Below are 11,842 nucleotides of genomic sequence, written 5' to 3' on the forward strand. Positions count from 1 at the left end.
AGATAGTTACCCAAGTGTACTGAATTCAAGAACTTGTTTAAGTTCAAATCAAAATTTCCTTAAAAAAGGAGCTACTTTTTATTGCAATTCCAGGTCTCCTCAACCCATTTTGCAAGTTTGCTAGTCCAGTCATGCACGTGTAAACTGTACTCGACTAAACTGTACTCAACCTTTTGGCTGTTCAAATTGTAATTTGATTTCGGAGAAAGTTATTGTTGGTCCACAAATACATGGTTGGCTGGCTTCTTACTTCTGCATGATTATGTTCTTTATTTCTCCTTGACAGACCCACAATGTTTTCTTTAATACTCATGATGCTGCCCAAATGTTCCCTTTTATTTATGTTATTTCGACACAAATGGGTTTTCATTTTTATTTTCATTTTTTAAAGGTACGTGAAACATGTAGTAGAAAAATTAAATCAAATGCCAAATGCCAAATGGTGTTATTATATCAAATGTTGTCCTACTTTGAAATTTCAAACAACGTGAGATAGGAGGTTTTCTAGTCTAGTCTCCATATATAATGTGACAAATGTAAGCACACAAAAGCTCCTATATATCAATCAACGTGACTCCTTTCTTGGATAAAAATTTATATCCACTGGGCTATGTATTTTTTTTAGATGTGAAAATCTTGAATATCCAAAAATAAATCTTTGGTGACCGATAACTTTGAGAATTAATACATCTTCTTCACTTTCACCATATCAATGGACATTACTATCTGTGCTGCTGGCCCACCTTCAAATTACAAACAACGTGGCAGTGCCAGACAAATGGCCCGGACCACTAGAGAGAGAGAGTGGTTGCATACAAGGCTGCGATAGCGCGTGTAAAAATCAAACCCAAAATAAACGGTCTAAGTCCTCAACCCATTTTGCAAGGTTGCAAGTCCAATCAGGTACGCGTAATTGGTGCCACAATGTTACTATATTATGCCCAAATATTCACTCTTATTTCGACACAAACGGGTTTTAAGTTTTTTATTTCATTTTTTAATGGTAAGTGAAACATGTAGTAGAAAAAATAAATCAAATGCCAAATCCCAAATGGTGTTTACATCAAATGTTGTTCCATCTTAATTTTCAAACAACGTGAGATAGGAGTTTTTTAGTCTAGTCTTCATATATAACGTGACGAGTTTAAACACATAAAAGCTCATACACTCTTAGACTAATTGGCCTATATATTAATCAAGAGTCTCACAATTTTTGATTTTTTTTTTCCGCATCAATTACGACCATTGTGGCCAAAGCCTACTCTCATCCAGTGGCTCCTTCCCTGGACAACGACTTACATCCATCGACTATATACTTTTTTCTTTCTTTTTTGAGTTTTATTTTGAATGGTCAATAGTCTATATATAAGTCTTAGTATGTGTGCATGTGTTTAGTCTTGCACCACTTATTATACCCAACTTCTATACATATGTATCCAATAGAGAGTATCCTTAAAGATCATTAATGTCACACAAAAATATATTAAAGACGAAATGTGATAATTTCACAAATCTCAAGAACTATTTGCGATGAAAATAGAAGAACCAAAACTTAATTGTTTACCTGAGAGATTGTTGTATGCAACATCTATAGTCAAATTTCATGCTTAAGGAAATTCTCCTGATAACTTGGTGCTTCTCAGAGAAAGGACTATCATGTTTTGCACGTTGCAAATAGAGTGGAATAGTACCATTCAAATGATTCTGAGCAATATACAATTCCAGTACCGTGAACCAATTAACATTGCTTTGTGCAAATACACCTTCGAAGTAGAAGAAGCCCTCGGCAATGGCCGCTGCTGAAACCTTCAGTCTTGCAAACATGAGCACAGTTTTGGTGACGAACGCAAGGGCCATTGTGATTTGAAGTTTGAACATAGCTGATTAGAAAAAATGATCATTAATTTTCTTAAGATACGTGTTCAGAGAAGGAATATCAGCAAAATGATGAGCTTTCAAAGGTTGCCATGAGTTCTTGTTTCGTCTTCTTGTTTGGTCTTGAATTTATGGCAGCCTAGTTTGTGACTTTCTTTTTTAAATAGATAGATAGGGAAAGTGTTCTTAAACAGGAAAGTGGCCCAATGCAATCCTAGTCCCGCAAGGAGTTCAAAACAGGAAATTGAAATAGGATTTGATTCACTCACTCAAATTGAAATAGGAAAGTGGTACGATCGATATGCAGTATATAAAGAGGGATCAAAGCTTGTGCAAGAACACAAACTTTTTCACACATTACTCAAATTTCTTCATAGGTTTCTTGAGAGATTACAACAGATTTCAGTGAGATTCCAAGTCTTCCTGAGGCTATTCAAATTACGAATTACGTTCCTTGAAGATTTCTCTGCCAAACCCTATTTCCGAATCGAGTTTCGATGATTTCCCGAATGTCGATTATGTCATGGTTCTGGACCGAATGTGTCAGCACTTTATCCGAATTATATCAAATTGCTTCCTTTTTGTTCCGTAGGATTTCTTCACATGTTTTTTAGTTGAGGTCCAGCAGAAGGTTTGCTTTCATTATAAACTGTAACTTAGAGCTTTTGTGTTCATATTCCAGTTAATTGAATTATGGTTTACATTCAGTTTAGAAGTTCTTTTTACTACGTTTTTTTAAAAAAAAATACAAACGATAGTCTAATTATTCTAAACTAATCTAATTTACGAGAGGGTGACTTGAAGGGCTCACTACCCTTGCCAACGGGTCTAAACCATGTATGCATTTTTTATAAAGTTTTTTAGCACATGGAACCCTTGGATGATATGATAAAACCCCAAAACTAATATGTTGTAGATTCTTTATTTAACTGGAATAAATAAAACACTAAAATTATTTCTTACCAAGTCTTTTAGCTCATGGAAACACTAAAATTATAATCTGCTGCAAAGGAGAGAGATTCATTATCATTCATGTTTGTTCACCACGTCACCAGCATATTTAGGTTTTATTATTTCGAGGGACCAAAAGGAACAAAAATCCATTCGAAATGACTTTGTTTCCATGCCTCTGTATTGTTATCCTCTGCTAAGTTTCTTTTTTAAATCAAGTTTTCTCTTCCATGATGCAATTGGGTTTCAATTGCAAGATGGGCATTTTATATATGTCAACTGAAAATTTAAATGTATCGGCACTACTAGAAAATCAGCCACTACCCACTGACTATATTTTTTTGGAAACTAATAATGCCACCATGCCTATTAAAAGTTTTTGGGATACAAATAAAGAAATTTTCATCTTTTTCCCCTTAATATAAGTTTTTGGGAAAACTTATAATCACTGATAAGGGAAAAAAAAAAAAAAAAAATCAGTTACAAATTGTTACCAAGAGCAATTTATTTCATTTTTAAATGCGCAAGAAAACATAATTACCCTTCTTCCTGTTTAACATTTGTTTCCAATGCCATTCAAGCTAAGGCTTCTTGGGCAGAGCTCAAGGAGAAAGCTCCTTCAACGGAGCTGTATATTATAATGCAGTACAAATAGATGCATTGGCCCAAACAAGCTGAGAGCTCATGCAAATCGAATTTCCATTATTTTCACATAGAATTATGTGACGACTAAATCTCAACGTTGATAAAAAAGGGATTTGTATAACTACTCTTCAACCAAACTCGTAGCAACAGCAAGCTCTAAAATTGTGGTGACACTCGGCGACCAAGACTCATGATGCTGCCACCAATGCCATGTGCTCTATGAGGTCCAAAACTCGGTTGCTGTACCAAAAATGAAAGCACAATTGGTCATACACAACCAAATAGAACCAACAAACTTTGCATTAGTGCGTGCCAAGTGCCGAATGTGTGAATATGCAAGTGTAAAAGATGGATTCTTTACCTGTATCCCCACTCATTGTCGTACCACGAAACAAGCTTAACGAAGGAAGAACTAAGTGCTAACCCAGCCTTGGCATCAAATATACTGGACCTGGAAATTGAAGGAATGATTTAAAGATAAGCCCTTCATGCATGAATAAATCAATTCAGAAAAAGATCACGCATTTTTAATCATAATTCATAAAATCATTGTTAACTGGTGAAATTGCATGGAAGAAATAATGGTTCGACCCTTACTAAGACAACTTTCCCTTCCAGAACAAAGTCAGCCTAATTTGTGTAATGAGTATAAAAGTATCTTAAATCTTTCATATCAGCCAAAAATGACAGCACATATATGCCAGTTGACCAAAAAAATCATATAAGAAAATAACCTCCAAAGATGATAAGATGATTTTTCTTTTAATTACTCAATTTGACCTATAAGATTCATGCTACTATTGGCTTTTATGTTGAAAAAAAGCTTGGAGAAAGGAGAAAAAAGAAACCTACCTTGAGTCACCAACAAAATCATTGGAGACTACATCTTCTTCAGTGTAACCAAGGATGCCTCTAAGTGGCCCATCAGCAGCATACCTTCATATAAGATATCAAAGGTGATTGAGTTATCGAAAGGGGGAAACATAAAGGTATACACTATACACAACACGCAGAATGCATACCTGATGGCTGCTTTGACATCCTCATAAGAAGAAGTCTTCTCAAGTCGACAAGTTAAGTCCACCACAGATACATTAGGAGTTGGGACACGGAAGGCCATACCAGTAAGCTTTCCATTCAGTTCTGGTAGAACTTTTCCAACAGCCTACAATTCCAGGGAACAAATCAAATATGGTACCATTAGACCCATAAAATAAATATGTAAATCAATCATGAGTAAATACCGATTAAATAATAAATAAAATAACTTAGAAAAGTGTCCCTAATCTATTTTCAGGGAAGGTACCTTTGCAGCACCAGTTGAACTTGGGATGATATTCTGTCCAGCTCCTCGGCCCCCTCTCCAATCCTTCATCGAAGGGCCATCAACTGTCTTCTGTGTTGCTGATCAAGTAAAACTGTCAATAAGTTTACCCCATAATGTGTGATAAACAATGTGCACATGCACGTGTTCTAGAGAGAGAGAGAGAGAGAGAGAGAGAGAGAGAGGAAACCTGTAGTTGCATGCACAGTTGTCATCAAACCTTCAAGAATACCAAATTCCTCATGAATCACCTGCACAATAAATTTAATGAGGCAATATATAACAAGAGGCAGTTGCTTGCTAAAAGTGCTAACGCAGGAAGAAAGCTGAAATAATAGAACTATAAAACAGACTATTTGGTCAGGATGCAATCAAACCTTGGCAAGAGGAGCAAGGCAGTTGGTAGTACAGCTTGCATTAGAAACGATGTCCATATTTGGCTTGTATGTACGCTCATTTACTCCTACCACAAACATGGGTGCATCTGCTGATGGAGCTGATATTACCACTTTCTTTGCACCACCCTGCAAAGCAAATCAATCAAAGGTCAACTTGGTGTGACAGTAACGAGCAATGTAATGCAAGAAATTGACTCAAAGCAATTAACCTTTTTATGTAATGAAGCCTTCTCAACTGTTGTAAAAATCCCAGAAGATTCAACAACATACTCAACGCCATAATCACCCCAAGGGATCTCCGCAGGATCTCTGGATAAGGTTCAGAAGTTAAATCCCAAAATACAGATACTGTTGTCAATTAAAAAACCAACTTATGGTGTTCATAATGTTCTCTACAGAACATGCTACAAAACATAAAACAGCTATTTAGATTGCTATTGAAAATCACTAGTACAATACCTTTTGCTCACAACTTTAATCGTCTTCCCATTTATTTCCAAGGTGGAATCATCAACAACACTAATTGATCCGTCGAATACTCCATGCGTGGAGTCATACTTAAACATGTAAGCCTGCAGATAAAAATACAAGAAGATAAGAATAAAGGAGAACATACAAGCATTCTTGCCTGCATTAATTAACTTCAATACTGATTAGAGGACAGGAGCAGAATGAATATCCAAGAAACTAATCATTAATTTTTTAAGTTTGTTACACGCATGAATATAACCAAAGCAAACAAAGATATCCACAATTTTAAATATTCAAGTTCAATCACGTCGATACTAACAGTGAGATAAACGGTGCAATTAAACCATTCACATATATTCAATGAAGCACTCACTTAATTTATGTGCAACACTTTCTACAATATGGCTCTGATCCATTAAGTACCAAAAAAACATATCGAAAATTGAATTAGAAGCAGAATGAATGCTTCCATATACCCAGACAAGGATGACAATATCTAATCAATACCACTCTAATCTTGAAACGTAAAGAACATGTAGTGCAGGTATGGCTCTGGTGGCTACGTAATTATCTCAGGATATTAGCAAATTGTAAATAAACATCATCCTTATTCCTTACCATGTACTTAGCATCAACTAAAGGATCATTGACCGCAACCACTTCTATATCATCTCTAGAGGTTGCTACTCGGAGAACCAACCTTCCAATCCGACCAAAACCTGCATGAATTCAGTACTTATATGTTGTCATCATATACCAACTATAAATTCATTTTCTAAAGCGAATAAGTCATCAGAAAATCATCCTTTCAAAAAGACAAGCTAAGCATTAGTAAAATATAAAAAGTCAGGTACTGCTATATCGAGCAATATACAAAGAGTAAGAGCTATACGATTTTCAAGCATCCAAAAACAATGAAAGGGGCTAATAGGAAGAACAGCAGTAATATTGAAATCATAGACAAATAAACTTAAGATTCAAAATAGAGAGTTGGGCATTGATATATCAAGCAGTACTAAGAGTAGCAGTTATTTAGTTAACGAGCATCCAAAAACAATGAAAGGGGGTCATGGGAAGAATAGCAGTAATACTGACATAATAGACAAACAACTTAACATTTAAGAAAACAAGCTTAAACTAAACAAAGAAAAACATCATCCATGCCCACTGACAAGCAAGAGAAAGCACAACTTAAATCAACTTACCATTGATCCCAACCTTTGTCTTCCCACCACTCCCTGATCCTAAACAAAACAAAACAATCAAGAGTAAGCTTCAGAGCTATACAAATCAATGTGATGTTGAAAATTTGTTTGGTTCTTACTCTGGATTGTGGGTGGTAGCTCAGTGGCTGTGGCTTTGATAGGTTGGACACTCCTGGCGCTACATATCCTGAAAAATGGACCATATATCACAGTCAATTACAATAACAATGCCTGAAATAGCAAACCCAAAAAATTAACTAAAAACTGAGACTAGGTTGCTCAACTGTAAAGAAGACGAGCCGCTTGGGATGGAAGTGCCAAATATGCTTGATTGCACCTTTGGGCAGTTCAGATTGCGACCAAATCCAACGCTTGACACCTGAATAACAGATAAAAGAGAATTAACAAAAAAAGCGAAACAAAAGTGTATTTGTTATTCATTGTTTTAGTGAGTTGTGGTATTTTCCACTCATAAAAAAACTGAAAAAAAAAATTCAAACCTTTTTAAAGCTAAGAAAACTCAACTAAATCACTAAATAAAATATCAAAAACTGTTCTTTACATAAAAGAAACAATTCTAGCATACAGAAAATGAACTACGAGCCGAAATTTAAAGCCTTAAAATTTGCAAAAGAAACTGGTACAAATCAACAGTAATCATAAACAAAAAGCCAAAGAAATGTAAGCTTAAAAAAAACAAAACATAATTTATTCAAGACCTCATTTTTCATTCCTCTGTTTTCAAAACACAACCAAATTCCCAAATGTTTGGAAGACTACGAGACCGTTTCGAAAAAGTTGGGTGATCAGCCATGGGAGCAGAGTCAAGTAAAAAACAGACCTTGAAAGAAGCGGAGGACGAGGCCGCGAGCTCAGCACGCGAGGCTTCGATCAACGGAGCTGAGGCTGTAGATCTGAGTAGAGAAGAAGCCGCCATTTTTTAGTGATTCAACAGACCCAGAGCTCTCTTTCTCTCTCTTGCTCACTCTCTCTTCGTCTGAAGCAGATGGAATGGAAAACCCTAAAAACGAAAAGCTTTTATGCAGCTTTTGGAGACTACGAACAGCCCACCAGAAACCAAATGTGTTTTTAGCTTTCTTTTTTTAATATTAAACTTTTTTAGAAAAAAATCACGAAAATAAATAAAGTAAAAACCCTGCGGAGGTTCTTATGGGCTTCCCCTGAAAACTCCCTCTCTCTCTCTCTCTCTCTCTCTCTCTCTCTCCTTCTCCCTCTTCATGTTCTTTATGGGGGCGCACTCGTCTGCGACTCGCCAGAAATCTTGGCCATTTTCAACCGTTGATTTTTAAGGGTCCGAAAAAGAAACGGTTGAGATGTGAATAGAGTAAGTGTTGTGATGAGAGTGGAAGGAGAGGATTATGAGCTGTGTAAATCACGTAGGTGAGTTTGTCGTGACGTGGAGAGCGGAGAAAAGGTATCGTAGATCCTCGAAAGCCACGTCGGACCCGTGTGGGCTTTTTTGGGATTTTTCTTTTTTATGATTTTCTAGCCGGTCCTACAGACGGCCGGTCCACGTTCCCGGTCCATTCTTCCTTTGTCTCCTATGCCCTGGCCCCAGCTGTTGCTTGCATTTCTCTACAATTGCAGAAAGTTAGCTGTTGGTTTTCTACTATTGGAGAAAGTTACATGAATTTTTTCTTTTCTAATATTTTGTTTTAAAGAGGTCTTAATTTTATATTTACATTCTCAAGATAAAAATAAATAAATAAAATTGTTGATCCTTTAAATAAGTGTGTGCTTAATGTAACAATAGTTGAAAGCGTGGCTTATGCCGTTTGATCAGGACAGTAAGTTTGTCTCTTGCAATTAAAAACAAAAAGAAAATAAAAGGTCACTAAAAATAAATAAATATTATAAAAACTGTTATTTTTTCTTGGAGTCATTCACTCAACGCAAAAAGCAGAAAAAATAATTAGAAAAACTTTTGCATCTGGCCATGGGTCGGGTAGGGATCCTAGCCACCAATTAAGAATCAAGTGACAACAATCAAGAAAATAATGGCTTTTTTTTTGTGGGTAAATTAATGGTTTTCAACAAAATAAAACTAAATAGAATTCACATGATTGGATGTAGGAATGCAATATATTTTAACTCGAAATTTAAACTTGTACAAGCACGTTGGAGAGAATAGCAAGAATAGAACTAGAACTCAAAATGCTTTGAAACCTATCAAGTTGTTTTGTTTAATTAATGATTTGAATGAAGTTTTAAACCTCTCTAAAGTGTAATAAGTAATTTGATTAATTATGGGGTTTTGATTTTATATTTTCTTTTGAATTATTTATTTTATTATAATATTTATATATAAAAAGGATGCTGATTTTTCAGCTTATCTTTTCTCCATTTATACTCCGTTTGCTTTTTAATATTTTTTAATCAATTTTTTAATTTTTTAATTATTTCTCTTTCCTGTTCTACCATTACCCTACATTAATTTCTTTTTTTAACATCCATATTTTATTTTTTTATTTTTTGAAAAGGAAACAAATTTTAATGCAAAAGACAATAAAATATAGAGAAGGCCAAGGTGGCCCCAAAGAAACAAAAAACAAAGAAAGAATAAGCTAAGGATAGAATAGGAAAACTTTAATGTAAGATAAGGGTAGAATAAAAAAGAGAAATAACAAAAAAGAGAGTGTAAGTAGAGAAAAACGGAATAGGAAAATCAGCTCCCTATTTTTTTAAAAAAAAGGTCAATGAGTAGTTTCAAATTTGATATCAATACACATGGTTCAGTTCTTATTATAGTAACTTTGTTTTAGGGGTTCACTATTCATTTGGTATTGAGTCCCTAATCTTGCCTTGCATCCGTGAGATTTGAACTCATTTAACTCAACGGTTAACTGGTGATTTGCCCCTTGAACTTGTACATAGCTTTCGATTCACACCCTGTTATTTTTTTTTTTTAGAAAATTAAGGATATGAGCTATTTTTTTCCGTCAATTTCCCCCCTACTGTCTAAATTAAATCTTTTTTATTTTTTATTTTTTAGGAAAAAATTTGAAGAAAAATAGTCAAATTGACAAACAAAAAAAATAAAAAAAAGACACTGAACGAAACCTATCGCCACTCTTCCCTTCCCACACACCCCAAAAGCAACCCCATCGCCAACCAGTGATTTACCCTCTTAAACTCAATTTAGGTTTTAGGACTTCCTAACTTAACCAACCGTTCAAGTCCGAACCGCACTCAAGTGCAAACTCAAGTGACTAACCTTTTTTTGTTATTTTATGTTGGTCGGGGGGTTTCAAAGTATGGACCGTCCATTATAGAAGTAGGGTAGGGGGAAGCATATATTATATATATAATTACAAATTACTGACATTGATTATTGAATGTGATATCTAAGCGTCGCATTAGGCACAGTACTCTTTTGGCATTTGCCTTGGCGCGTATGTGTTGTGGTAGGTAGGCTTGAAAACAACCCAATACAGCTATGCACGTGGTCTTCCCTAGAAGTAGGAAGAAAGCTTCTCCAACCTAACTTTTTCCATCACGAAAAAGTGTGACCAGTTAGTCGGTTTGCATCAACAACTGAGAATCATTCATACTAATTAGTTGTTCATACATTCAGTTGTATTAGCGGTTGAGAACTGCCTTGTGAGTTGGTCAACATATACACCGATGCATTAATAATTGAACGTCACCTGTACGCGTGGGCGACAATATTCCTGTCATCTTTATTTTTGGCATAAAGATGAAAGGTGGTGGCCGGAAGGCACATGTGCCAACTAATGCTTATTTGTTTTGTGAAAGGACATGATCTGTGTGATGTCTCAACATAGGTGTCACATGTAACATTTTCTTTGGCACAACCGCACAAGTTTGGACTATTACACAAAACACCTGGGGGATGCTAATGGGTTTGTTATCACATGATGACAATCTCCAACATCATAGAAATTTGTTGATGGTACCTATCAACAACTCTATAAGAAGAAACATGAGAAGAGAGAGACGAGCTATTAGTTTAAATCAATTTGTTTAAGCAAAGTAAGACATATTTGTCTATAACTTTTTTGTCCATGAACTTTGATATGAGGATTTTGGTATAGCATACTTCCATTTGGGATTAGGTCTAGCTGCCTCAACAGCTTTAAAGAATATGGATCCCAAACCGCTTAGCAAAGTTGTTGGAAGATGTAACGTCGAGGGCAGATTGTTGGTATCACCGTTATATCGTCACGTAGTGCAATTAATTCTCTTTTGTTATAACATATATATATTTATTAATTAATATTAACTCAAAATTTTAAAAATATCGACTTTGCCGATACCCATGAATTAGTAATACCATATGACAATGTGACAATCATACCTTAGAGTAGTTGATTATATTTCGACCATAATTATATTAGATGCCTGTATATATAAGAAGAAATCAACATCTGGGTTATCTATTACTCAAGGGATTAAAGTTGTTTTTAGAACTAATGATGGTTGGCACTCAACAGACCAAAACGAATGTGGTGGTCACCTTGAGCTTAAAGAAAGGAAAGGTTAAGTCGATCATCATTATAAACCAATTGATTGAGGGGTACCCAGAATCATGACACGAAAACTACGAGAGTGGGAAGTGAGATGAAGATTTTGATAAAGAGGTAGGCAAGAATGGAGATAAAAATAAATCGTAGCACCAAAGATCATTTGATACTTTTTTTCATTTTGTGTTTTCTATACCTCTTGTCAACTTTTCTAATCTCTCTTCATTCCCTCTCTCTCTAAGTATTTAAAAGCCATGGACAGATCCATTCATTCTTCTTAAAAGTTTGGGCCTGAGTATTGGATCCACCAGCTCTTCTTTCATATTTTTTTTATAGGGAACTTCTTCTCATATTTTATATTCATTTTCACTAAGCTTTCTCTCAATATTTCATTCAATTTGACATATTTCATTCATTTCGGACCAAATATGAATAATGAACTATTGTAAAATTGTCCCTCATAGAAAA

General features: G+C 35.2%; 1 protein-coding gene across 1 annotated transcript; it reads right to left on the reverse strand.

Moving 5' to 3' along the window:
* Nucleotides 3,314-8,017, reverse strand: LOC18781433 (glyceraldehyde-3-phosphate dehydrogenase GAPCP1, chloroplastic). The gene is made up of 14 exons (XM_007214656.2): nucleotides 7,711-8,017; nucleotides 7,154-7,248; nucleotides 6,989-7,056; nucleotides 6,870-6,908; nucleotides 6,283-6,383; nucleotides 5,653-5,765; nucleotides 5,403-5,502; nucleotides 5,173-5,319; nucleotides 4,986-5,046; nucleotides 4,778-4,875; nucleotides 4,494-4,636; nucleotides 4,324-4,407; nucleotides 3,833-3,922; nucleotides 3,314-3,711 (listed from the first exon to the last, which is right to left on the reverse strand). The coding sequence occupies exons 1-14, from the start codon at nucleotides 7,804-7,806 to the stop codon at nucleotides 3,660-3,662; spliced, it is 1,287 nt and encodes a 428-aa protein (XP_007214718.1). The 5' UTR covers nucleotides 7,807-8,017; the 3' UTR covers nucleotides 3,314-3,659.

Source organism: Prunus persica, chromosome G4 (assembly GCF_000346465.2).
Source record: "Prunus persica cultivar Lovell chromosome G4, Prunus_persica_NCBIv2, whole genome shotgun sequence".
Classification (NCBI taxonomy): domain Eukaryota; kingdom Viridiplantae; phylum Streptophyta; class Magnoliopsida; order Rosales; family Rosaceae; genus Prunus; species Prunus persica.

What these genes read in the sequence shown, in the direction of transcription:
- LOC18781433 (XM_007214656.2), bottom strand. Translation starts at nt 7,806, where the DNA reads ATGGCGGCTTCTTCTCTACTCAGATCTACAGCCTCAGCTCCGTTGATC. An exon ending in GATGTCAAAGCAGCCATCAG is followed by an intron (nt 4,408 to 4,493) that starts GTATGCATTCTG and finishes TCTTATATGAAG; the next exon opens with GTATGCTGCTGATGGGCCAC. An exon ending in GATTTTGTTGGTGACTCAAG is followed by an intron (nt 3,923 to 4,323) that starts GTAGGTTTCTTT and finishes TTCAATTTCCAG; the next exon opens with GTCCAGTATATTTGATGCCA.